General features: G+C 41.1%; 1 protein-coding gene across 7 annotated transcripts in view; it reads left to right on the top strand.

Annotated features, from left to right (window-relative positions):
- The window catches only part of CDC14A (cell division cycle 14A), a 64027-nt gene that overhangs the window by 4805 nt on the left and 31235 nt on the right, over positions 1 to 27987 (top strand). For 6 of the 7 annotated variants that reach the window (XM_064147050.1, XM_064147049.1, XM_064147051.1 and 3 more), the window contains exons 3-6: positions 7678 to 7753; positions 16175 to 16246; positions 16439 to 16531; positions 21119 to 21198. In XM_064147050.1, the coding sequence (XP_064003120.1) occupies positions 7712 to 7753; positions 16175 to 16246; positions 16439 to 16531; positions 21119 to 21198 (287 nt within the window). In that variant the 5' untranslated portion in view covers positions 7678 to 7711. The remainder of the gene's footprint in view (positions 1 to 7677; positions 7754 to 16174; positions 16247 to 16438; positions 16532 to 21118; positions 21199 to 27987) is intronic. The other variant, XM_064147048.1, reaches the window with a different exon arrangement.

Below are 27987 nucleotides of genomic sequence, written 5' to 3'. Positions count from 1 at the left end.
CCCTGTAAGGGAGTACAGCCTTTTGGGGGTAATGTAGTGCAGGTAGCTATTACTTCAGGAAAAATGGAGTTAATGAGAAATAATCCAGCTTGGTGAAGACTGTCATTTGGCAAACAGTCAAGCCTTGACTTGGCAAGACATCAATTAATGAGTTAGGCACTAATAAGAAGCTTTTTATTCTCTAAGAATAGTGTCTTTCATGTTTCACCTTTCAGTAAATAAATCTGGGTTGAGAATACTACACTTGACTGGTTAACTTGACTTTCACATATTTTTATCAAAGTAACTTTTTTGCATTGATTTTGAGTAGTTTTCTCAAACAAAATTGCCATTTAGATAATTCATCACTAAAAGATTCCTGTTTCTCATTACAGTTGCAGCTTTCAAGTTCATAATGTTTTTATTCAGTCATTTGTTACTTTGGATCTCTGGTATGAAAAGCTTTTGCAAATCTAATCTCTGACATCATGTGAGCAGCTCTAAAAATAATTAATGGGATGTACAAAGAGCATCATCTGTTTTACACTAAAACTTCATTTCAAGATACAGTATGTTACTTGCCCATCTATTACTCTAACTTTCTGAACCTGTGTCAGTCTAAGCCCTTATTAGGGAAACATTAATTTTATCAAGTAATTTCAGTAAGAGTCCTGGAGCTCTGAGACAGGCAGATATTGGGATCTTACCTGTGATGTGATGTGCAGCAGTCTTCATGTTAGCTGCTTTGAGTTCTACCAGCAGTAGCGTCAGACTCTCAAATGCTTAGCTACAATGTACCGTTTGGACTTGGACTTGGAGGATTTTTTTCCCTGACTGCAAGTGTATATGCAAAGAAGAGTTTCTCTTTGCTGTGAGAAGAGTAAAGGTTAACTTGTTTATTTTTACTTTGGCTTCTTTTCTGTGCCTATCCAGTAACAGTACTTGCATAGGCAACCTGAACTTCTCTATCGTTCTGTGGCGTTATACCCTTTGAAAGGAAAAAGAAACTTACACTTAGCCTTGTTACAACAAACAGAGCTGTTGCTTCACACAGAGAACAGGGAGTTCCTTGTTCACATTTAGTAGATTTTGAAGACTTGAACTTGGCTATTGGATGACCAAGAACTGAGTAAAAAATAAAAAAGAAGATAAAATCCTAACTTTTAACTTCTATCAATGTGAATATAAATACAGAGCAGAAAAACTTGACATACTAATAGCAGTTTTTGTATGTCTAATTCTTACAGATTAACATAGAATCATAGATTCATAGAATCAACCAGATTGGAAGAGACCTCCAAGCTCATCCAGTCCAGCCTAGCACCCAGCCCTAGCCAGTCAACTAGACCATGGCACCAACTTCATTTTGTTTTCCATCTTAACCCAAGAGATTTTTAAATTCACTGCAGACAAAATCAAAAGATCTGCAAGCTGGAACCCTCTGTTTTTCTTTCAGACACAAAACACTGGCATTGGTTTATATTTTAAACTTGCCAAATGCTATTGGCATCTGAGATGGTCTCTTCAGTTCAACAGTTTCATAAATGTTTTGAAAAGTAAACTGGCACATTGCTTTGCCATATCTGCTTTCAGTTCTTTGTCTGGAAAAGATAAAAGCAATCGTTGAGTTTTAAAGCAATTGCTAAAGGTATTTTTGTGCTGTGTGGGTTTGGGGTGTTTTTTTGTTGTTTTTGGGGGGGGCTTGTTGTTTTTTTGTTGTTATTTTTGTTTCATTTTTGTGAGTGTTAGGAGTAAAATGGTATCTGGATAAAATAGATCTGCTTTCTAGGCTCCAGTGTTATATTGGACAGGAGTGTATCTTGATATAGGAAACCCCACATGAGAAACTTGGCCTCTTGTCAAGATAACTTCTTCCACTAGAAGAGCAGCTTTTTAATATGACCTGAAGATTCTTTTGTAGGGAAACTTTTTGGGGAAACCTCTTCTCTGGTACTTTGTTCTTGATGTCAGTGCAATAAAAGTGCATATATCTGGAATAGCAGTTTCATCATTGTTGAGATCTGTGGTTTAGTTGGAATGTTAAGAATTGGGATCTTAAGGAGGATTTGAAACCTTTGAGGGGAAATGGGGTGAATGCCTGCTGTTTTACATAATCCAGAACCTCTGAATTATTTCTTCCTTCAGATGCAAGCAGTGAGGTGATAGATCATTTCCAGGGTTATTTTTGCTGTATCATCCTTTGCCTGCTCAGAAGTGTGCAACCCCTAAGCAGTATTAAGTGTTCAGGATTGCGTTTCAGCCCAGATAAGAAGGCTCTTAGCAATTCATGTGTTAGTGGAGTTGGTGAGGCTAGAGCAGGGAGACAGTGCTACTGAACATCTGAAGGGCATGAAAAAAAGGTGGGAAGTAAGAAGTAGAAACACTCTAGGAAATAGAACTTGGAGGATGAACACAAGAATGTATAAGATTTCCTGACCAGGAGTTAGGCTATAAAGAATGTGTGGGCTGATCGTCTTGGCTTTCATCCAGAAACATTGTTGCATGTAAGATGTATTCAGCTTATCCTTTGGGGCATTTATCTGTAGTAGCTATTTGGCCACTTCTGCAGTAGCAGGTTCTTGTGCTGCTCAACAGTTAGATTCAGAGCATATACAGTAAGAGCCGCACAGTGCAGTGACCTGAATCTTCTAGACGTCCGTTTGAGGAAAGGGAAAGAGAAAAGCAAGTGGAGAATGTTTTTCTTACTCTAATTCAGTTTTATTGCTCAGTTTTAGTAGTCAAGTGGATCTTTGTAAAATGCTGTAGAGTTAGTGTAAGTTTGCAGTCAGGAAGCTCTATTTCTGCTAGTTTCTGAAGTTGTTGTAATGAATCCTTTAGTGTAGCTAACTGCAAGCTTATGGTGCTCTGGTTCTGACAGAAGAATGACTTTACATGGCTGCTAGCCTCCAAGAAGTCAAGCTTCCTACCTAGAGGAGCAGTTGTACCCCACTGTGGGGTACACACTTCAGAAAACTCTTGCAGAAAGTGTTGCACTGGTAGCTGGGCTTTGGACCATGTTTGAACTGTTAGAAATGCCTACAGCCAGGTAAGAATATGTGCATACCCTTCTGTCCAGTGTAGCAGTAACACTGAGCTTACACTGGGCTGTCATGGAGAAAGGAAATAGCTTTTCAAATGGGAATCTTCTTTCATCCATATCTCTGTTCCTGTATCAGAAGACTATAAATGAATGTCAGTATAAAGATACTGCTCTGATGTATTCATCTGTAGGGCAGAAAGTATCAAGCTTCTGGGTGACATGTAAGTAGTGCAGTTTATCTTTGAAAGCTAGCTTGATACCTCAGCCATAAATAGATTGACTGTGATGTTAGTATGAAATGTATCAATTGATTTCAAAGTCTGTCAGCCTATAGTTTGTTGACCACAACCAGGTTTCAAGATATGAAAGCTGTTTATCTGCTGTACTAGGGTCAATGGTATTCAAATGAGCATTCAGAAGAGGTTCCCAAGGCTTGAGTTGATTCATGGCACCTTCATGTGGTATCCCATGGAATTGTGTGGTGGAGGGTTGCAAAGCCCTCATTTGGACAGAATTGTGGCCCAAGGACCATTAAATCGCGGGGTCAAAACCTTGCTCTCCCCCATCTACCTGCAGGACTACAGTCGCCGTCCCAGCCGCCGTTCTTAGCTGTGGGAGAATTTCTCCTGCAGAGGGGCATGAACTGTAAGCATGAGACTTTGTTATGGGAAAAAGTCCTTGAGTTGGAAGGCACTGTGAGCACCCACACACACCTCCTCCGCAACAATTGTGATGAGAATGGTGGACTACACTTCTTTCTCCATTAAATTCCCTGGAAGAATGTACAGTAACTAAGATGAGACCAACAAGCTCTTTATGGGCTGGTCTTTGTAGGTGGATGACCATTCCTGTAACACAGTACAGCAAATACTTCAGGTCTAATGCTGAGAATGAATAGGAAGGAGTTGGTTCCAGGTGTCTGTTCTAAGGAGAATGCCAATACAAGAAACATACTCCCACATTCAGGTGACATTATGATAGTATTTTTGAAGCAGAGCATTTAAATATTCATTTTAGTATACTCTGGGATTTTGCTGTTTCTTAGTTTGAGAAACATAAGGCTAGCAAGTTTCCATGAGATGAGAGGGAAGAATAATTTAAACTGTCAGCTAAGTACTTGATTAAAAGAAAATGTGATTAAGTGTAGATTAGACTGTGCTTGTTTTCTGTGCCTCATACCTGTTTCCCACCTCTGTTGTAAATGACTGTCTCTCTTAAACTGATTTAAGCTCCAGAGGCATTCTGACTGATTTCTTATTGTATGTAAATGCTTATTAAAGCATCTAGATACACAGAATGTCTTATTACCTATAAAAGAGATGAAAGTAAAATAACATTGGGGAGATTGTTATTAGTGACTATAATAACATTATTTGACTTCTTTTTAGTCTTCACTCTTGCAAGATGAAACTTATTATTCAGATCATGGACTGATTTGGATTGGAGGAGACTTTTAAGATCATCTATTTCCAACCCCCCCCTGTCATGGGCATCTATTAGACCAGGTTACTCAAAGCCCCATCACATCTGGCCTTGAACACTTCCAGGGAGGGGCAACCTGCTCCAGTGTCTCACTATTACTACTTCTTCACTAAAAGAAGAATTTCTTCTAACAACTAATCTAAATCTCTGTTCTTTCAGTTTGAAACTATTAACATACTGTGAACATTACTGTGATTATGCCAAAAGTAGTGAGGGGTGTGCAAAGTTAACCCCTTCAGTTTCAACATACTGGAAGCTAATTAGTTCACAGGATGTACATTGAAGGAGGTTTTTTTAGGTCAGAGTTTGATGACTTGTACTGTCTTTCAAAGGTGCTTTGATTTAAAGGGTTTTTTAAGCACTTGTTTTATCTTTCTTTCTTTTTTTTTTTAATGTGGCTATTAAAAGTTATTCCAATTTAGAGGAATTAAATGGAGAAAGTTAAAATTACACACATCAGAGCCTTTCTCCTGCATGTATCTACCACAGTTAAAGAAGCCAGTGGCTGACTTATACTTCCTACCTGGTTTTATGCCAGTAACTTGGAAATTGTCATTGTTTGAGGTATGGATGATAATGCTGATCACCAAAAGTACTTTTCCTTCATGGCTGTTTGCATTCTAAGAAAAAGCTTGTTTCTGAAATATAGACAAGCAGTGGAGGCACCGTCCCTGGAGGTGTTCAAGAAAAGACTGGATGAGGCACTTAGTGCCATGGTCTAGTTGACAGGATAGGGCTGGGTACTAGGTTGGACTGGATGATCTTGGAGGTCTCTTCCAACCTGGTTGATTCTATGATTCTCAATACTACCAGAATCTTAAACATTGATCCTTGCCCCCACCACCATGTTAAGAGAAACATAACATACTTAAGGGTAGTAAGTGATGGAGAAATACTGAAATATTGACATAGGCATCAGAGAGAATCTGAGTACCCTGAAATATAATTAGTTTGAAATATCATTACTTTGTGGATAGACTCCAATGTGTTTTATCTTTATCTCCACCAAGCCTTTTGTGGATAAATTGACTTGTGAATTCATTTTGAATGTGCTTTTCCTACACTTCTGCTCACATCATTCTGTGCTTAAAAAGAACAGTGGAAAAGTCTTTTTCACAAAAGAATCTTAAAAGCCTTCATTATACTCTTTTATAGTGTTTAAGTGACAGAATGAAGTTAATGGAACAAGATAGGATTGTGGGGTTTCAGGAGTTACAGAAGGTGTTAGTGCAGCAGACTGGGAAGAGATGTTATTGTTTTTCTAGAAGCTACATTCACTCCAGCTCCAGTTTGAACTTCTTACTTGTCCTGCTTTGAACATTTTAAAACCAAAAATCCTCCACACAGTTTTTAATTTTTTTTGTTCTAAAAATAACCAACCCTTGGTCATAGCTGGCAGCCTTGTGTAAGAAAAGTTGAGAAGTTCTAGAGTTAAACACTGCTTTACTACTACTGCAACTTTCCCTTGAGTTAACGTCTGTGCAAACTACAAATACAGTCCCCATAGATAGACAGTTCAGTCTTTGACCCAGCTAACAAGCTTCTGTAGGCGTTGTGTCACAATAATTTGTACTGCAGGGTTGCTTTGGATCTTAACAAAGGCTTATGTTTTTATTTGCTGTTGTAAAATAGATGATATTACAACAGCACTGGTGTAGCAAGTGGATTATTTGTCCTAGACTGTGATCAAGCTAATGAGGTGGTCTCTTTTTGCACTGGCCTTGTCTCCTTTGTTTGAGAGAATGTGGGGGGAAGGATGTTAGTAAGGGTATGAGCACCAAAAAGGTAGTGCACTCATTCTATGTTACTGTGTCCACTTAAAATAGAAGAATATCTGGAGCTTGAAAGGCATCTCTGAAGATGTTCTAATCCAAACACCACATGCACACACTTCCCCCTCCCCCAACCCCAGCTCAAAGCAAGGTTAACAAGAGCAGGTTGCTCAGAGCCTTATACAGTTGTGTTGTGACTTAGGGTGTCTGAGTAACATCTTCCCAATGCTTGACTGCCTTCAAAATAAATATTTTCTTACATTTTACTGGAACATAATTGATTTTCCTGAAAAACAAACCTTCTCCCATGGGGAAGAAAGCTCAAAAGGGTACTTCCACCTATGCTATCATCTGGTTGGAGTGAGTTTTGTTTTCACTCCTTCAGAGTCTGGTAGATACTTTTTCCTTTTGTCATTCTCCAAATTCAGATTGTGATGACCTGTTTTATTTGGCAGTGGGCAAGAAGTGTCCTGTCAAAACCCTAAAAGCAGATTAGAATAGTTTATAGTCTTGTTTTCGCTGTCATTTATGCTGTGTGCATGAACAAGCTTCCAGACCATCTACATAAAGACAGACTACTGTATACAAAGAGGAAACGGAGGAAGGTTGCAACTGAACTCATGAGAATTTTACACAGTGGGTAGGGAAGAGGAAGGCTCTAGAAGGTGTCATTATAAATTGTATGGGTAAAGGCTGTTATTACTTGTAAAGGTGCCTGCATGAAGGATTACCCAGGAAAAGCACTGTTATTTCACATGTACAACAATTTTCCTGTGCAGGCTGTTGTTCCTAGTCCTTAGCAGTGATTGCTGCTTCAAAGGCACTATGAATGTTTAAGAAGAATCTGGAAGAGATAAGATCAATCAGAAGACATGAAATAATAAATGGGAAGAACAGCCTAGAGATGAGAGGATTGGAGGCACAAAGGGACATAATTATATGTAAAGTGTATGTGTGAGCTCTAGAATAGCGTAGGATGAGATAAAAAGAAATGAGCTTAACATTCTGTCAGATCAAGATAGCACATTAACAAATAAAATTTAATGCCCATAAATTACTCTTCCATAATATCCAATGATACAGTCTCATTTTAAGCAGTTGTAGAACCTTTAGGATGCCATCAGCGTGGCTTAAAAGGGAGTTTGATCATGTCATCAAGTTTTTTACTTGGTAGTTTTGGTCAAAACCTGATTAGGTATCATGGAATAAATACAAAGTATCTTAAACTGAAGCTACAGATGTTTGCACATTAGTTGTTCCTGTCCTGTTCTCTTAAATGAATCAGTAAATTATCTCTTGTACTGTATTGCAGCTTTAAGTATCAACAACATGCATGTTGAAACTTCCTTTGGTTTTTATTTTTTCTTGTGTAAATAACACATTTTTTGTTTTTTTTCCTCCCAGTTTCTATGGAGATTTTGGACCTTTAAATTTGGCAATGTTATACAGATACTGCTGTAAGCTAAATAAGAAGCTAAAGGTAAGCTTTGTTTAAAAATAATGTTCCTATATGTTTGTGTTTTGAAATTCAGTTAAAATGCAGTCCCTGGTTTGAAAGTGGTTGTTAGGTGCTCATTATCTAAATGGCTACTACTAAGCTTTAATGGTATTCTTGATTCTGGATTCTCTTCCCTCCGAAAGGAGGAAGTTCTTCACAGAGAGAGTGATTGGCATTGGAATGGGCTGCCCAGGGAGGTGGTGGAGTCACTGTCCCTGGAGATGTTCAGGAAAAGACTGGATGAGGCACTTAGTGCCGTGGCCTGGTTGACTGGACAGGGCTGGGTGCAAGGTTGGACAGGATGATCTTGGAGGTCTCTTCCAACCTGGTTGATTCTACGAAGAGTAGAGTGAATGAAAGTGCTCTCATTGTTGCTTAGCAGGTGAGGCATGAACTAAAGGCTGTGTTTACTTTTTTTCATAGCCTTAGAGTTTCAAGACAATGTTAACAAAAATAAACCCAGCTAGATACTTTCGTGAGTTTGCAGCTAATGAAATGTGTCTGGTGGTGTGGATAACTGAAAAATGAACTAAGCAAACCCCCACACCCATGAGCAGGAGCAAAACACAGACCCTGAAATCCCACTATCTGTGCTAAATCATGTTTGGTGGAAAAGCTAAAACTTTGAAATCTCATTCAGTGAAATGTTGCTTTTAATAATGCTATGGAAATGTGGTTTTCTGCATATAAAAATTATTCCTTTTTCTGCCTTACTTGTAGAATTCTCACTCCTTATCAGTTAATTTGTAAAAGCATTCTGATTTGCTTGTTTCCATATAATAATTGTTGATTCAAAGCAGCTTGAGTTGCTCTTCACTAGCAAGAAAATGTTGGTATCGTTGGATACTATGACAGCTTTTCCTTTTGACTGCACAATATTGGTCCTTGCTTGTAAGGTTGTCTAGAATCTGTAAGCACAGCAGTTAATTCTAAAGATCACAACTGAATTTTGTTCTAACAACATTGTCCTGTCATGAACCATAAGCTCAATGTGGGTTGGTACTATAGAATCATATCAGTACTTTTCTGTACTCCTTATCAAAATTCTGACTTTATGATAAGCAGTAATCATGTGGTTTGGAAATAAACCTGAAGTACTTCCCTGTTGTTCATCTATAAATTAAAATAGTCATAGAATGATTTAGGTTGGAAGGGACCTCAAGAATCAACCGGTTCCAACCCCATGCCATAGGCAGGGACACCTCCCACTAGAACAGATTGCTCAGGGCCTCATCCATTGTCCAGTACTGAACACCTGGCAACTGCTCACTCACACCCACTGCAACCCCACTGTGGGACAGGGAAAGAGATTCAGAAGAGCAAAATTAAGTAAAGCTCCTGAGCTGAAATAAAGAGCTTTGAAGCAAAGGAATTAGAAGAGAGGTGTAACAAAAAACAAGTGGTGTAAATGCACTTGCCACTTCCCACCAGCAGACCAATGTCTGATGTCTCTCTGAGAGACTTGCAACTCCTCAGTTTTACTGCTGAACGTTGAAGTGCTGTAGTATGGAATATCCCTGTAGTGGGCTCTCCTGGCATTGTGCCTTTCCAGTGCTTGCTGTGAAGACAGAGTGAGAAACAGAAGACCTTGGTGCTGTGCAGGCACTCTGGCAATAGCTAAAACAGTAGTGCATTATCAACACAGTTTTAGTCAGAGTTCTAAAACACAGCATCATGCAGTCTGCTGTGGAGGAAATTGAACTCTCTCCCAGCCAGACCCAGTACACCAAGCACGTGGATGTAGATTTAACCTGGTCCTGTGAAAAAGTAGCTTGCAGTGTATATCTAGAAAATATATCAACTACTAGAAATGAAGCAGCTTTTTATGTTAATAGCACTTGTGTGCAAATACCAAGGAGACTCTTCACTACATAGGGGCTTTAAATCTGTACTGTGAAATGTTAGACTTGTTACTGTTAGCACTGGAAGATGGGATGGAAGATGGGACAGCAGATGTGACAGCACTGGCTACCATTAACAGGATTTCTGTATCAAAATTGACATTGTATTTTGGGACTAATGTTTGCTGCACAAATGAAACCTTTAGGCAGGTTGGCTCATGACATCTGCTGCTTCCAAGAGCATGCTGACTTGAAGTCAGACAGTCTTAAGAGCAGGTCTGCAAATTAAGGGGTTTGTAGAGTTGGTATAACCTTCCTTCTAAAAAGTACTTCTAGTGAAAATTTACATTGCTTCTTAATGCATTAACTTAGTTATAAATCAAATCAAGTTCTAGTATTTCTGATTTTTTTTAACACCTGTGTTCATTTTATTTGCCATTTTGGTGTTAACACTAAGAAGAGCTTATAAATACATTATATTGCTGTCTACAACTACCTGAGGGGAGGCTGTAGCCAGGAGGAGGTTGCTCTCTTCTTTCAGGTGGCCAGCACCAGAAAGGGAGGACACAGCCTCAAGCTATGCCAGGGGAAATTTAGGCTTGAGGTGAGGAGAAAGTTCTTCACTGAGTCATTGGCATTGGAATGGGCTGCCCAGGGAGGTGGTAGAGTCACCGTCCCTGGAGCTGTTGAAGGCAGGATTGGACATGGCACTTGGTGCCATGGTCTAGCCTTGAGCTCTGTGTTAAAGGTTTGGACTTGATGATCTATGAGGTCTCTTCCAACCTTGGTGATACTGTGATCTTAACACTATTTTCCAATGCCATTGTCTCATTCAAGCACATGACTGCTCTTGTTCACTCAAAAGAAATATTTTCCTTTTTTATTTCTTCCTTCTTTAACCTTAATTCTGCTGTTTGTGACCTTATATTTAAATTACTAAAGACTCTGGAGGATACTTGCTCTGTGAAGCAGTTACTGCAGAGAAGAACCATTAATACACCTATGCGAACTTTCGCCATGGCTATGAGATCTAGAGAGATAAGTTCTGTTTTTTTCCAGATTGAAATTGCTACTGTGATCAGTTTTGGATCTGGAAAGAGTCTCATGTACCATCGTTGACATGTGCTTCATACACTGAACTAGAATGCCTTCAGGCTAGACCCTAGGTACCTCACACAGGAACTTTAAGAATGCAAATAATAAATACCTCAGGACTTGAGTTTGTTGTTTTGGGGTTTTTTTAATGATTCAACATTAAACAGGAATATTTCTGCAGTCTTTAGTGTTGTTACAACAAGACCATCATCTGCTTTGAATGAGGCAAGGTGTTCATCATAAATGCCTTGTAATCAGTATGATACAAAGATCATCTGTTATAATAGAAAGCGTACACACAGGAGCCAAGTTGAAACTGAATTAGTAGATGACATTGACAGGATGGATTTATCAAACTGTGGTGTTATTTTGATGTAACTTTTGTTTTAAAAACAGCAGCAACAAAACACAGTTGCAGTGCTAGGTGAAGAGTACAGATGGTCAGGAATAGATCAGAGAAATCTCATGCAGATCAGCTGGATGGGAGTGCTGTTGCTGCTGCCTTAAGCAGAAACTAATTCCAAATAGGTTGATTTGAACTGGTGCATAATAGAGAAGTGTTACCTGATAGTCCAACCATTCAAAAGTAATAGCTGAAATCAAACAGCTAAAGCTTGGAGTAACACCAGAGTCCTACAGGAACTTGCACGTGAACAGGTTCCAGACTGCTCAATTGGCACTACCACTGGGGTAGGCCAGTACCTGCTAATGTAAGCTTTGCTTTTTTAACCATTAAAATACACAACAGACTTTGTCCTAATTTAGGTACTATCTGAAGTGGACAAGTAGGCCTGCAAGACCAAATCCCAGGGCTTCAGCATGCATCTGATGTGTAGTGTAGGGCTAGCTACAAAAGGCTGCTGTTCTCTTTCACTGGTTGAGAATTAGGAATTCACAGTTTCTGCCTATCTACCCCTCATCTTCTCATGTCTGTCATTCACAAGTGTTGCCAATTCCTGAGGCTTGGAGGAGTTGTAAGACACAAGTTCATGACCTGTGACTTACCTGCCAGCAAAGCATTGGTGCAATGAACAACTGCAGCAGGGGTAGGATAACTGCCATATGGCCTGGTGTGCAGGCAGTCTGTGATCAGTGTTTGAGATGGGAAGTGCTGATTGGACTAACAACATGGAGAAAAAATCCTCTTGGGCAACCTGCTGCTTGCAGACCATTGCACTAAGAGTAACCATATCCCATAACCAACAGCAGGAGCTGGCTGATAGGAAGTGGAAGGCACTGTAGATTGTCATTCTCTGGAAACTCAGCCTCTGCTGCTGGCTGATTGCCATTACCATGTTGCAACACTTTTGGGACCCTGAGGCACTTTACCTATTTTTCTTATGAAAAGGTGTTGAGAAAAACCGTTTGGTGGAGCACTATGGGAAGATGACTCTTTGTTCACCAATATGGTTAGATGGTCAAATCCACTTTATTTCTGTGATGCAGTGACTTATGCACTTCTAGCAATAGGCATGCTCCACCAAGATTGGTTACAGTCAGAGGGTCCAGAGTTACATGTAAGGTGTGCATAGGTTAACTTATCACAACATTCTAAGGGTCAGCCTCCATCACCACCCACTCCAGCCCCTTTGGTTATCTAGTCTCTGCCCACTGCAGCTGGGTGTGGGGTGCTCAGCTGTTTACAGCTTGATTTCCTGAACTACCAGGGCTCCAAGGATGTTCCCAGCACAGGTTGCTCATGTTTATCAATTCTTGTGTGCTCTGCTAACAAGAATTTCTCCAACAAAAAGGGTCTTTGAAAGTTGCTTATCACAAAAGAAAGCATCTGCAAGATGTGGTAGTCTTTGTGTGGATATGGAATTTAAGACTTTGTAATTCAAAGCATCTATGAATAGGAACAGGAGAAACGAGAGTGTAAGATCTCATTAGGGCTGGATGATCTTGGAGGTCTCTTCCAACCTGCTTGATTCTATGATTAAAACAAGCAAACCACACAAACTTTCTCTCCAAGTCTTCTAGCTGTAATTCTGCTTCAGGAGAGGAATTAAGTGTGGTGGAGGAAGTTTTCTGCTTTCTTCTCTTTCTGAGGGACAGGTAAGGAGAAGGCTACTGGTTTGAGATGTGCTAGTGGCAGACCAATCTTTTAAAATAAATCATGCATACTGATTTTTAAAAGAGTAAATAGTTCTATTGTGAAGAGCTGAAGAATTTCTTTGCACACCAGTTTGCTGAGGAGGCTGAACCTAAAGTATTGATTGTGCTGTACAGGAAAGCTTTTTTGACCTTGTTATGTTAGTGATGTTTTGATTACTGATTGCCCTAATGATGATCTCGTCAAGACAACAGCAACCAAAAATCATAGAATCAACCAGGTTGGAAGAGACCTCCAAGGTCATCCAGTCCAACCTAACACCCAGCCCTAGCCAATCACCTAGACCATGGCTCTAAGAGCCTCATCCAGTCTTTTCTTGAAGAACTACCTGAGGGGTGGTTGTGGCCAGGGGGAGGTTGCTCTCTTCTCTCAGGTGGCCAGCACCAGAACAAGAGGACACAGCCTCAGGCTGCGCCAGGGGAAATTTAGGCTGGAGGTGAGGAGAAAGTTCTTCACTGAGAGAGTCATTGGACACTGGAATGGGCTGCCCGGGGAGGTGGTGGAGTCGCCATCCCTGGGACTGTTCAAGGCAGGATTGGACGTGGCACTTGGTGCCATGGTCTAGCCTTGAGCTCTGTGGTAAAGGGTTGGACTTGATGATCTATGAGGTCTCTTCCAACCCTGATGATAACTGTGATACCTCCAGGGACGGTGACTCCACCACCTCCCTGGGCAGCCCATTCTAATGGCAAATCAATGCTTGACTATGCTATCTCCCTACTTGTTATTTGAGTTTGGGGGGCAAAAATGCTTGACTAGGCAACCCTGATTCGTTTATGAAATGTTTTTTTCTTCTGTCTAAGGTTTTCATCAAAATTGCTTTAAAAAACATACTGTGTTTTGTGTGTGTAGCCTTAACACAATAAAATTCAGAGGCAGGGTTAATCAGAGAGGGAATGTTGCTGAGAGAAATTATACCAGTATGAAAAAAGATCAAAGACAGGGGAAGAAAGATGCTTGCAGGCTTATGAACTATGAATTTACAGTTGTGAATTTTATAGACTTGTGAAAAGTAAAATCCTGGTGCAGTTTTCCTCTGGTTGTTCTGCTATGGGCTGTTACTTAATGTCAGCCTTCAGTTGTGTTAAAACTTCAGCCAGGATTCAAAAAGATTGAAACGTTTCATGCAGCAGAATGGTTCACAAGGATTAAATCCTTGCATTTTGAAAAGGAAACCCTGAAAATGATGTGTTGCTTTCATTTCAATGTTCTTGGAGCTTGTAAAGTGAGCTGTCACTTTTTGGCTAGTTTCTGTAGAAGATGATCTTATTACCTAGAACTCACTTCTGGCTAGCCAGCAGAATGTGCTTTTTTATGCAGTTTAAGGCAGTGTTTCAGGTGAGCTGTAAACTGTTGCAAAGAACTTCACTTTGCAGTAAGTCAACAAATTATAATTGAAGCTCTGTCACTGTTGCATAACTACTGTAATCTTATCCCACCTACACATCATGGGTGGAATTGTAGTTAGAGAACACTAAAATTAAAAAAAAAAATTTGAGGAGGGCAAGGAAGAAAAGATCTTAAAAATGCTGAGATGAATTTTGTCAAGTTTTAATAGTAATTGAATGCCTGACTAATTAAATAACTGCTTGTGTTTTGTGTGTTTGCATATATACTGAGGAAGAAGTTGGTGTTGGGCTCAAGGTACAGCCTCTTCCAATTAAGAGGAAGCAGCTATCTTAGGAATTGCTGTCCTGTTTAGATACAATCAGTTGCATAAGTTACCTATGGAAGTTGTGGGCAGTAAGAGCAGACTGGAGTGGATGGTTAGAACTGCTATTAAAGGTGGTATTTCTGGGGGTGGAAGTAAGATGCTTGCACCACAGCAAGCATCCCATTTGGGTTTCTTTGCAAAATTTGATTCTGTGGTTAAAGCTATCCTAAAACTTGAAACAAGATTCAGGATGAGAGTTGATGTCTACAAATTTGGGCAAGTGAAATACAGCTGGCAGCACTTCTATAAATAAAACACACTTCTGCAGCAGATACCTTATCTCCTATTCCCAAGTGTCATCAATTCCAAAAGCAGGAAAAGAAAGCATGCTACAGTTAAAAACCTGAAGGTGGGTAACAGCAGGACTGGCATAAAGGCAATATGTAAAGTGTGCAACTTATAATTCCAAAAGCAGGAAAAGAAAGCATGCTACAGTTAAAAACCTGAAGGTGGGTAACAGCAGGACTGGCATAAAGGCAATATGTAAAGTGTGCAACTTTCAATTCCAAAAGCAGGAAAAGAAAGCATGCTACAGTTAAAAACCTGAAGGTGGATAACAGCAGGACTGGCATAAAGGCAATATGTAAAGTGTGCAACTTTTAATTCCAAAAGCAGGAAAAGAAAGCATGTTACAGTTAAAAACCTGAAGGTGGGTAACAGCAGGACTGGCATAAAGGCAATTTGTACAGTGTGCAACTTTTAATTCCAAAAGCAGGAAAAGAAAGCATGCTACAGTTAAAAACCTGAAGGTGGGTAACAGCAGGACTGGCATAAAGGCAATTTGTACAGTGTGCAACTTTTAAAAATAGAGATGCACTTCAAATATTTAGAAGCAGAATGCAGTGTGTCTGTTGATGACTTCCTCAGCAATAATTGTCTTGTAGAAATCTGCCAGGAGAAACATGAGTGATAGTGTTGCTGAATATATTGGAAGTGCAGTGATTTGTTAAGCTCCTTCTCTGGAGCCTTTCAAGGCCTGTGTGGGAGTGTTCCTCTGTGGTCTGTGTTAGATAGCATTGTCCTGCTCTGGCAGGGGGGTTGGACTCGATGATCTCTTTGGGTCCCTTCCAACTCCTAACATCCTATGATCCTATGAACATAACACTATAGACTCTCCAACTCACCATTTGTGAGTGACCCTTTTATCTACCTGCCTTTGAACAGCTGTGCTGCAGTTTGGCATTAGTGCTCTTCTCTGGTGTCTCTTGCTCTTGTTTTCAATGGGAGTTTTTTCCACAGGATTCTGACAGAGGCACCTTTACTTTCTAAAGAAAGCATTGCAAGTGGCTACTAGTTTTATCTCTGCCGAGCTTTTTTGGGGAGGTCTTTTCTGTTTAACACTTTCTTTTTTCAAAGCAACTCTTGCTGCTGAAGTTTCCTAACAATGTCTGTCACTCCATTTGTAGGTAGCATAGATAGAAGAGTAGTGTTTAACTTAATGCCTCTAAGTTGGATTGCTTCAGTTTTTTTGTCTTGGCTGAATTATGGGCTAAAAATATTTAACAGCTATTTAGTCTGAGATTTTCAATGTCTTTAATCAATGTTCATAAGCTGTTGTTCACTTATATGAACTTAGAGGGGGTGGGGGGGAAAAATCCAGTGTTTTGTATTGAACGTTTTGGTTCAACTGCATTTTATAGGACATTATCACACGTCAAACTAAGAGGTCTGCCCTGGTACACTGGTTGTTTCCCTGCACTCTTATCTACAATGTAAGAAGATTGTTCATGGTATTGGTAATTTTTTCCTCCTTTAATTGTAAGAATATCTCTACAAATAGATTTTATTTTTTCTCCCCCCCCCCCAGCTTATTTTTTTTCAGTTTTGGAAAAGTGACTTTTAAAATCTATTCTTCAGGTATACATGCTGTCTGATCTTCTTGTTGTTTGTTTGTTTTTAACCAGTACTTCAGCCTATCAAGAAAGAAGATAGTCTACTACACCAGTTTTGACCAGAGGAAACGAGCGAACGCAGCGTTTTTAATAGGTGCATATGCTGTAAGTATTACTTTGCTCATTGATACTTCTAACCTGCCTTTACAAGACATTGGCTGTGTGTAAAAGTTAATAGAATCATAGAATCAACCAGGTTGGAAGAGACCTCCAATCTCAGGGAAGCAGGCAGAATGCCTTTTGATTTTTCCTAAAGCTGTCTGAAAATTCTGATGAGTAAGTTTTAGAGAATCATAGAATGGTTTAGGTTGGAAGGGACCTCAAGGATCATCCAGTTCCAAACCCCCTGCCATAGGCAGGGGCACCTCCTGCTAGAACAGGTTGCTCAAGGCCTCATCCAACCTGGCCTCAGAGGACTCATCAGCTAAGCAAACTCTGCCATATTTACAGCATTTAAGACTTAAACATGGGAACAGTCCAGTATATTTGCTAGTTCTTCTTTGAAGGAGTTGCTTAGCAGTCAAAGCTAAGGATAAGGGCTGCTACTTGGAGGGAAGGGCAGCAGACACCCCTCTGAAGAAAGCAGCAGGGAGGAACACACAACGTGTATACCATGGTGTAACTGTGTCTGTGTGCCAGGATGGATCCCAGGTGGCACATCAGATAAAGAGCTGGTAGTTTATGTGTACAATAAGGTAAATTAACATGCCGCAACTGAGTGCACATTTAACTTTAACCTAGCCTGTTTTAAGCTGCTTCTAGTTCTGCATTGCTAGTGCATGCAAGTGATGTACATCTGCATTTGATACTGTTACTCTTGTCAGACTAGGAGAGGTTTCAAGTGCCTCCTGATTATTGAAGATACTATGTACCAAGAATAATTCTTACCTGATACAATTACAGTACAAATCCCTGGTTTGTGTCCTGTTGAAAACACCATGTGGTCATTTTCCAGTTCAACTCTATTTAGTACAGCATTGGAAAATAGTTTGCACAAAGGTTTCCAGTATGTTCCATAAGCATGCCATCCCAGAATTGTTTCTAAAGATGTGTATTCCTAAACTGCAAGTCTTCAAGGAACTCCTTTGCCACCTTCTACAGTGATTGATGCTAATGCAAACAGATTCATTAAATAAGTATTCTAAAAAGATGTTTACAATCCACCTAATAATCTGATGTTTGTTTTCAACTGCAGAAGCTTGGGGTTTATAATCCAGGCATAGTAATTGCACACTCAAGAAATAATAGGTGCATTTTTGGAGTGTTTTACCTGTAAATGCTGTGTTCAGTCAGATGCAGAAGACGTGTGCTCTTGATGTATATCACAGTATCACCAAGGTTGGAAGAGACCTCACAGATCATCAAGTCCAACCCTTTACCACAGAGCTCAAGGCTAGACCATGGCACCAAGTGCCACGTCCAATCCTGCCTTGAACAGCTCCAGGGATGGCGACTCCACCACCTCCCCAGGCAGCCCATTCCAGTGTCCAATGTCTCTCTCAGTGAAGAACTTTCTCCTCACCTCCAGCCTAAATTTCCCCTGGCACAGCCTGAGGCTGTGTCCTCTTGTTCTGGTGCTGACCACCTGAGAGAAGTGAGCAACCTCCTCCTGGCCACAACCACCCCTCAGGTAGTTGTAGACAGCAATAAGGTCACCCCTGAGCCTCCTCTTCTCCAGGCTAACCAATCCCAGCTCCCTCAGCCTCTCCTCGTAGGGCTGTGCTCAAGGCCTCTCCCCAGCCTCGTCGCCCTTCTTTGGACACGCTCAAGCATCTCAACGTCCCTCCTAAACTGGGGGGCCCAGAAATGAACACAGTACTCAAGGTGTGGTCTAACCAGTGCAGAGTACAGGGGCAGAATGACCTCCCTGCTCCTGCTGACCACACCATTCCTGATGCAGGCCAGGATGCCACTGGCTCTCTTGGCCACCTGGGCACACTGCTGGCTTATGTTCAGGTGGGTATCAATCAGCACCCCCAGATCCCTCTCTGTCTGGCTGCTCTCCAGCCACTCCGACCCCAGCCTGTATCTCTGCATATGATGAGGCAATTACTGGCTTGAAGAAATCTAATCATATTAATCTCTGAAAGAAGTGTGTGTAGCTGGCAGTTTGATCTATCACACTGAATATCTATTCAGACAGAATATATGTGCTCTGGAAGGCCTTCTGGTTTTTATCTTTTCAAGAGCAGAAAGTCTTATAGAATCATAGAATCAAGCAGGTTGGAAGAGACCTCCAAGATCATCCAGTCCAACCTAGCACCCAGCCCTAGCCAGTCAACTAGACCATGGCACCAAGTGCCTCATTCAGTCTTTTCTTGAACACCTCCAGGGATGGTGACTCCACCACCTGTACCAAGGTGTGGAAGTTAATTGAGAAGGCTTGTTTTATTTGTCTTAGTGTTAAAATATTAAGTGTAAAATGAAACATGGAAAACAGTGGATCAGGTTCGGGGAATGGGTTTCCAGTGGTGATTATGCAACTTGGATTGTTCCATTAAACAACTTCTTAAGCAGGTTGTCCTCTACACCCTATAGCTGTTAAAACCTTTTAATAATAGAGAGTCACAAGTTTAAGCAAAAGTTCAGTCTTAACATTTTTTTTGGCAGTAGCTTGCCTATTTGCACCTTGCATCTCAGGAAGAGGTTTTACAAATAGCAGTTTTTACAATGGACTTTCAATATATTAGAGCTAATTGTGTCCAGTTGCTAAATTTTTGCTCTTGCTCTGAAGAATTCTGCAAAAGTTACTTCTGTTATAAAATTTATATTAACAGGAAAAAAAGTATTTTAAGTGTTACAAGAACAGAAGATGCAGACTTCTCTGATGTTACAGAGGAGTTCAGGATTCCTCCTAAATGGCCAAGACTACATCAGACTGCTCAGTGGTCACAAATGGGGTGCTTCTAGGTTTTGGGAATCATAGGATCAACCAGGCTAGAAGAGACTTCAAGATCATCCAGTCCAACCTAGCACCCAGCCCTAGCCAGTCAACTAGACCATGGCACTAAGTGCCTCGTCCAGGTTTTTCTTCAACATCTCTAGGGGCGGCAACTCCACCACCTCCCTGGGCCACCCATTCCAATGCCAATCACTCTCTCTGTGAGGAACTTCCTCCTAACATCCAGCCTATATTTCCCCAGGCACGTCTTGAGACTGTGTCCCCTTGTTCTGAGTCTTACCAGAGGCCACAGAAAATGTTTTGAATTTAGTAAGCTTTTCATGCTAGTCTGTTTGTACCAGGGTCTGGTCAAAGTTTGAATAAAGCTTTTAGATCAGGAACCAACCTATGTCTTGGTTAAGAAAAGAATTGTCAGAATACTTTCTATTCAACAGCTAAATGTGTGTAGATCTGAAAAACAGCTGTGTAGGTGCTGGTTGTAAGGTGAGCTGGGGAGAAATGGCTTAGGAAAATTGTGTGGCTTTGTTTGCAAAACATCTTTGTGTGCATGAAATATGCCAGTCTGAACAGGCTCAAATCATTTGCTGTGGAATCACAGAATCAACCAGGTCAGAAGAGACCTCCAAGATCATCCAGTCCAACCTAGCACCCAGCCCTAGCCAGTCAACTAGACCATGGCACTAAGTGCCTCCTCCAGGCCAAAGTTAGTTATTTTGGGAGCAGTTTTACTGTACGCCCAGAAATGAAAGTGCAACAAGATGTGATGGTACTTAATTTCTTGCTCAAGCTGGTGCAGCTGATGTGGTTTAGTGGTAGCAGAATGAGCCTTGTCATAGGGTGTTACATAATATGGCAGTATCATAATAACAGGTCAGATTGCTGAGTTGGGGATTTTTGTTAATTAGTGGCTTGATACTGGCAATTAAGATTCAAAACAAATTTGTGTTGGAAATTCTTCACTGAGCTGCAGTGGATAAATGTTTTCTTTCTCAGTTGTTGCGATAATATTTGTACTCACTTGAAGTTGGACAGAGAACTCCTACTGGAGCTGCCTTTTTCAGCTGTCCTAAGGGTTCTTATGTCTTGTATTCCTTTGGTTGTGTTTTAAGGAGGGGAGTGACACAAAACCTCAGTTTCTGTAGACTCATGTTAATTTCTGAATCTTTTACTTCATGTAGGTGTGTCTTTTCTAGCCTTTAAATATTGTAGGAGCATAGTACACATTATTAGGGGTTTATTGGTGGACCTGTTCTAGTGGGAGGTGTGCCTATGGTGGGGGCGTGGAACTGTATGAGTTTTGAGATCCCTTCCAACCTAAACCAGTCTCAAGTTGTGCCAGGGGAAATACAGGCTGGATGTTAGGAGGAAGTTCTTCACAGAGAGAGTGATTGGCATTGGAATGGGCTGCCCAGGGAGGTGGTGGAGGCACCGTCCCTGGGGGTGGTCAAGAAAAGCCTGGGTGAAACACTTGGTGCCATGGTCTAGTTGACTGGCTAGGGCTGGGTGCTAGGTTGGACTGGGTGATCTTGGAAGTCTCTTCCAACCTGGTTGATTCTATGATCAAATGTGAGTCACTGTCCATTCTCAACCAACATGAGGTCACTCTGCAGTACAGAGAAGACAGCTCACTGCAGATGGTCTGGATTGGATGATCTTGGAGGTCTCTTCCAACCTGGTCGAATCTATGATTGAATTCTATGATTGTAGGGGGAGTTTACATGTGGCTAATGACTTTCAGGCTCAGAGTTGATTGGGTTTCTTTTCTTTCCCTCTCCCTCCATCACTTTTAGGTAATATACTTGAAGAAGACACCAGAAGAAGCTTACAGAACACTTTTGTCGGGATCTAATCCACCATATCTTCCATTTAGGTATGTGAACATGAGAAATGGGCCTAATGTTGGTGTTCTGGAAGTTGTCAAATACCATTGTTTTTTCAGGTGATCTTCCCAGAAAAGGGTTTTGTGTATAATATCAAAGTGACTGATCTGCAAAAAAAAAGACTTTTTTACTCTCAGTGAAATTATTTGCTCTAAGTTGGAGTAATGAAGTCGTTTACATGGATTTAAGTTTTAAGTAAGACTCAGTCTTGCAAGCTGTCAGGTTTTGAAAATAATTCCTAGCAGGTTTGTCATTTAGCAGTTAAAAGTTTTCTTCATTCTGTTTTACTATTTTTAAGTAGTTAAAATATTTTAGATTGTGTAGTACCTAACCAAGTAGACTTAACACAAATGAAAGGATTTTATGCTGTTATATTTTCTCTCTTTTACAGAACAAGTACTGATACTCAAGTTACTAAATTGCTTTGTTTTCAACAAATCATAGATAATTTCTGTCAATCTGTCTTTTATTCTCACTACTAAGGCATACTGAGATTTGAATCTGAGGAGTTTTAACTGTCATGCCTATCTAACAGAGAGGCTTGCAAGTTTTTTTCATGGTGTGCACTGTGAAATGTCCCTGTGTTTTATGAGGGACAATGCCTCATGCTGTTCTTGAGCAAACACTGGCCATAAAAGGCAACTACAATGAGGTCAGCATTCTCTTTTTGGTGGGGTCAGCCAATGCATTTGTAAATCTAGATCTACCTTGTCTCTCTTCTCATAGCTTCTACAGGAGTCAGGTGAAATACAGACTGTTGGGATGGTAGATTGGTGTGTAAAGAGCACACCAATCTTAAACCATCAAACATGTTGTATAAGAAAGGTATCAGATCATTGATACCTTTTATTGGTAGAGAGTTTATGTGTTGGCCTGGTCATCAATAGCTCTCCAAAGCCCAAGGGGAGCTAGACATTGCCTGGTTGTGTAGGGACAAGGTCAGGAAGGCCAAGGTGCAGCTGGAACTGAACTTGGCAAGGGGTATAAAGGAAAAGAAGAAGGGTTTCTCCAGGTACCTAAACCAGAGAAGGAAGGGCAAAGAAAATATACACCCTTGATGAGCAACAGTGGGGAAGTAGTAACAGTGGATTAGGAGAAGGCTGAGATGCTCTACAACTTTTTTTTGTCTCAGTCTTCACTGGTACCCCTCTCCTCATGGCTGTCACCTTGATGACCCCCACAAGATGGAGACCAGGAATACAAAGTTCCTCCCACTGTAAGCAAAGACAAAGTTTGTGACTACCTGAGGAACCTGAACATACATAAGTCCATGGGACCTGATGGGATACATCCCATAGTCCTGTAGGAACTGATGTAGTTGTCAAGCCATTCTCTGTGATACTTGAAAAGTCCTGGCAGTCAAGTGAAGTCCCTGGAGACTGGAAGGAGCATTGCACCTGTTTTTAAAAGTGATAGAAAGGAGGACCCTGGGAACTACCAGCCTGTCAGCCTCACCTCCGTGCCTGGCAGGATCATGGAACAGATCCTCTTAGATGCCATGCTAAGGCATGTGGAGGACAGGGAGGTGATTCAAGACAGCCAGCATGGCTTTACTAGGGGAACAACCTGCCTGACCTGGCTTTCTATGGTAAAGTGACTGTCAGTGGACAGGGGTTGACCTGTGGATGTGGTCTGTCTGGACTACTGCAAGGCCTTTGACACAGTCCCCCACAACATCCTGCTCACCAAAGTGGAGAGGTATGGATTTGATGGGTGGACTGCTCAGTGGATAAGGGACTGGCTGGATGGTCACATCCAGAGGGTGGTGCTCAATGGCTCAAAGTCCAGAGGGAGAGCAGTGACAAATGGTGTCCCTCAGGGGTCTGTGCTGGGGTCTATGATGTTTAGTATTTTTATCACTGATATAGGCAGTGGGATCAAGGCACCATCAGCAAGTGTGTGGCTGACACCAAGCTGAGTGGTGATGTCAATATGCCAGTGGGATGGGATGGCAGCCAGAGGGACATGGACGAGCTGGAGAGGTGGGCCCAGGTGAATTGCTTGAGGTTCAACAAGAGCAAGTGCAGGATGCTTCACCTGGGCCAGAACAATCCTCATTATCCATACAGGCTGGGGGATGAGGTGATAGAAAGCAGCCCTGCGGAAAAGGACTTTGGGATGCTGGTGGACAAGAAGCTGGACATGAGCAGACAGTGTGCACTTGCAGCACAGAAAGTCAGTGGCATCCTGGGCTGCATCCAAAGAAGCATGGCCAGAGATGGAGAGAGGAGATTCTGCCACTTTGCTCTGGTTAGATGTCACCTGGAATATTGCATCCAGGTCTGGAGCCTTCAATACAGGAAGGACATGGACCTGATGGCACTGGTCCAGAGGAGGGCTATGAAAATGATCAGGGGGTTGGAGCACCTCAGCTAGGAGGACAGGCTGAGTGAGCTGGGGTTGTTCAGCCTGGAGAAGGGAAGGCTTCAGGGAGACCTAATGGTGGCCTTCCTGTCCTTGAAGGGGACTACAAGAAGACTGGACAGAGACTGTTTACAAATAGGGCTGCAGTGACAGGATGAGGGCAATGGCTTCAAACTAGAGCAGAGCAGATTTAGATTAGATGTTTGGAACAAGTTCTTTACCATGAGTGTAGTGGAACACTGAAACAGGTTGCCCAGGGGAGGTAGTTGGGGCCCCACCTCTGGAAATATTCAGGGTGAGGTTCAACAGGGCTCTGGGCAACCTGATCTAGTTGAGGATGTCCCTGCTGACTGCAGAGGGAGTTGGACTGGATGACCTTTAGTGGTCCCTTCCAACCCAAACCATTCTATGATTCTGCTCTTTGGAATTGTAGTAAATTGCTGTGTCTTCAGTTTCCATTCTGTGCCAAAGCCATATTACCCTGTTTGCTGTAGTCATGATTATAGTAGTATAGTTTCTGCCTGACTGGTAGGAAGTAGTGGAAGTCATTGGTGCTGATTTCTAGGGAGGCTGGTAAGAACCACAGGAAGAAATTTCATGGCAGATTTAGTGTTAAAAAACTTTTCAAAGCAAATTCTCATTGATCTGGGATCAGCAAAAGAGGCATCCAAAAATACAAGAAACAGAGAGATTTTCTGAAGGTAACTTTATATTATATGCAAAGAATAATTCTGTGTTTCCTGGAGGAGGTAACACTAACTGAAAACATTGAAGAATGCAATTTCCAACAAAGACTACTCAGTTTTTGCAATCTGGGTTGCCAAAATGATTGCAAAAGTATAATCACTCTATTCCTCTTCCTGATGAGGCCACACCTTGAGTGCTGTGTTCAGGAGAGTGATCTTATAGTCCTGGAGTGGGTCCAGAGAAGGGCACTGAAAGCTCACAAATGGGGTTGTTTAGTCTGGAGGCTGAGGGGAGACCTAATCACTCTCTACAACTACCTGAAAGGAGGTTGTAGCAAGAGGTGTGCCAGTCTAGTCTCTAGGACTAAGTGGTAGGAGGAAAGGAAATGGCCTCAAGTTGCACCAGGAGAGGTTTAGATTGGATTTTAGAGGAAACTTCTTCCCTGAAAGGGTTATCAGTCACTGGAATAGGCTACTCAGGGAGTTAGTAGAATCCCCATCCCTGGAGGTGTTTAAAACATGCAGGGACGTGGCACTATGTGCCATGGTTTAGCCACCAGACTTGCCAGAGTTAGATAATGCTTGGACTCAATCCTGTAGGCCTTTTCCAGCAAGAATGGTTCTGTGGTGAGTGGCTAAAACTAAAGCTTCTTTGAAAGGCTGTGGGGTTTCTGTAGATGGATTTTGGTACGTTTTTGGTTTGGGGTTATTTTAACACAAAAGCTTTGGCTGTTTTAGATGGGAGGGAGGCAGTGGTTTTGTGCAGAGCCTTGCTGTTTCCAGGAGAAGTAAGTATTATGACCTATTGCTGGAAGAATTAAGCATCTCTGTTTCTTGAGTATTCTTTCTTAGGTGGCATGGGGCTGGAAAGCACTTAAGTTTCTTCTGAAGCTGCTTTGAATTGTGTCAGGTCTTGACACTGGCTTAGCGCCTAAGCAGATTCTGTTACCTGTCTAAGTTGCCCTGCTGAGGAAGAAGACTGTGATGTAGCTGTGCAGGAGAGTGAGGAAGTAAACTGAAGGATTCTGACAAGATAGGAGGCTACATAAGAAATGGGGAAGTCTGATAGTTAGGGAGGGGATATTTGGATGTTGAATTCATAGGAAGAAGCTGGAATAGATGCATAAGGAGCTTAAGAACTACTCGGACTGTGGGAAGTGCAAGTAGGTCTGCAGTGGGATAATCTCTAGTAGCTAGGAGTGGGGAAGAAATAATTTATTCCTCCTTCCCTGGCTCTCAAAGGCCTTTGAGATTATGTTCTCTCACTGTGCAACACGTTTGAGACTTCTCTGGTGCAATACAGAGCATGACACAGAGGCTCAAGCAAATGAAGCTGTGCTGGAGGCAGTAGCACTGCCTTATGTAGTATGTCTGCTTGGCATCAAGCTTGTACATGAAAAGCAACAAATTCATGCTGTGAGAAACTTTGCGTTCCTTCCACATCTTTAGTGTCTTGAAAAGGACTAAAATAAATCTTAGGTACTATGAATAAACAATCCTCTGCCCTCCTACTCTAATGCCTAGGAAGGAAATAATTTGATGTATTGATAATTGGTATTCAGTACATACTGACTTGAATTTATTCTTGGAACCTGGGACTTAAATATTATATAACTTCTGTAGGATAGGGCATGTCAATAATAGCAAGCACAAGCTTTCAGTTCTTGTGACAACCAGGTTATTTAACCTGAGAAAGGAAATGTCTTCTATTTGGAAACAAAAATGAACAACCTTTAATAGGTAGAGGCTGCAGTGTTGTTAGTTTTGCGGGGAGGGGGTGGTTAATAGAGTACTGAAGTGAGTTCACATGAAGTGATGACTGGAAAACTCCGTTCATGCAGCTCAGTGACCTCAAAAAGCCATAATCGGCTTAGATCTTCAGCTGGTGTTTCATTTAAAGACAGCTTCAGCAAATACTGCCCAAGGGTGGAAAGAAATCAGAATACTTCTCTTATAAGATGCATTGAAATTCGAGTGGTTTTTATTTTATAACAGAAAAACTAAAGACAAAGCAGGAGGATAAGGCACTATTGTCTTTGAGACAGTTTCATCTTGGTTTTGGCTGCTTCGCTGTCACTCGGTGATGCTCTGGTCTTGAAGACCTTTTACTGTATCTCCTCACTTCCACTTAGGAAAACAGCACTAAGGCCATTTTCAATCATCATAAATACCACTTTTCCCTGGTGAGATGGAAGGTTTGTATTTTTACCTCCAGCTACTCTGAATTGGCTTAAAGAGTAAAACCATCTACGTTTCACCGTGATGATGTCTCTAGATATGACATGAATTTCAGAGCTAGAGTTTAGATTGTAGCTTTTGGGGCTTTGTTTCTTTATTGGCAAGTGCTGGGTGAACAAGCTATTTTGTTATTGACAGCACTTAGAGGTTTGGTGAAAGGGAAAGCATTCTGTGGTATTGAGGTCAGCTGCAGTAACTGGGAAATCAGATGTGGGATTTGCAGCTCTGTAATGCCAGCTCAAATTCATACTACATCTGTGTCTCGTGGAAATAGTCACCATTTTCTCATTTTGAAAGCAAACAAAATACTACCAAGTGAAAACACTGCTTGAAAATCAAGGTGGTTATGCATTTGTCCATAAGAGACTGGAAGAATGCTGCAATGAAACAAAGTGATCAGCAACAGAAATCACAGCACCCACATTATAAAGCTTTGCAGGAGATGTCTGTATGTGCGCTGCTCTATTATTCTGGTAGGAAATGAGGTCTTCCTTACTCTATGCTTTTTAAACAGAAACTTCAGAGCTGAACAAAAAGGTATAGCATTTGAAATCTAAACAGCTTGATTTCCACCAGTGTAAACACCAAAATGTTTTTGTGTACACCTAAGGTAGTTAAAAAGAGTTACTGTCTTAGCCGTAAGCACACACGTTAGTTTTCTATAAGATAAGATGCTGTGTATGGTGGACAAAAGAGGAGAACAAGAATGTCTGGAAATACAATTTCATCTCAGGGTTAGTCAAGGTATATTTTTCTTCACAGTGCTTTTCCTCTGTATTTGGTTTTGCTATGGTACAAAGTCTGGCCAATACATTTGCATTTTATGCAACCTGAACTAAGTGCTGTTAAATACTGCTCTAAAACTTTGGAAATCTATGTCATTGGTAGAGAGAAAAGGCATGCTGGTGAGTCTAGCACTAGATGATTGACTTCTAGTCACTGTGGTATGAGAATCTAAAATCCAAAGGGGATTTTTATTAGTACAGGTTCTAACAGCATCCAGGATTTTCTCTTATGGTCTGGAAATCTATCCAAGGTCAGTAAGAAGACAAGCTGACATGAGGAACTGACACTGAACTAGTTGTTGTGAGTTTGTTTCAAACTAGTTTTCTCCAGTAAGTGCATGAATTCAAGAGGATTCAAAAAAGGAGATTAAATTTGGTTTTTAAATATTCACATCAAATCACCAAGCAGCTTTGTGATTTCTGACTGATGCATCTCAATCAGAAAAAGAACTTGAGAACTCAGCTTCAGGCTGGAGGAAGTCATCTAGGGGGTGATTTGTTTTGGTTTTGCTCTTACCAAAGAAAGAACCAAAAGAGTTAGTGACTTAAAATACCTTAGTCAAGTCCCTCTAAACAAAAAGATGTTTTACTCAAGTAATTAATTCAATTAATTCAGGAAACTAGGTCACCATAAATTCTTTATCTCTTCCTTTTTGACCATTTCAAGGTCTTTCTAGACACATAGCTAGTGTTAAGATGGGCATTA

The sequence above is a fragment of the Pogoniulus pusillus genome, chromosome 8, assembly GCF_015220805.1.
Source record: "Pogoniulus pusillus isolate bPogPus1 chromosome 8, bPogPus1.pri, whole genome shotgun sequence".
Classification (NCBI taxonomy): domain Eukaryota; kingdom Metazoa; phylum Chordata; class Aves; order Piciformes; family Lybiidae; genus Pogoniulus; species Pogoniulus pusillus.
The sequence above is the reverse complement of the archived record's forward strand: the minus strand, read 5'-3'. Positions and strand labels throughout refer to the sequence as shown.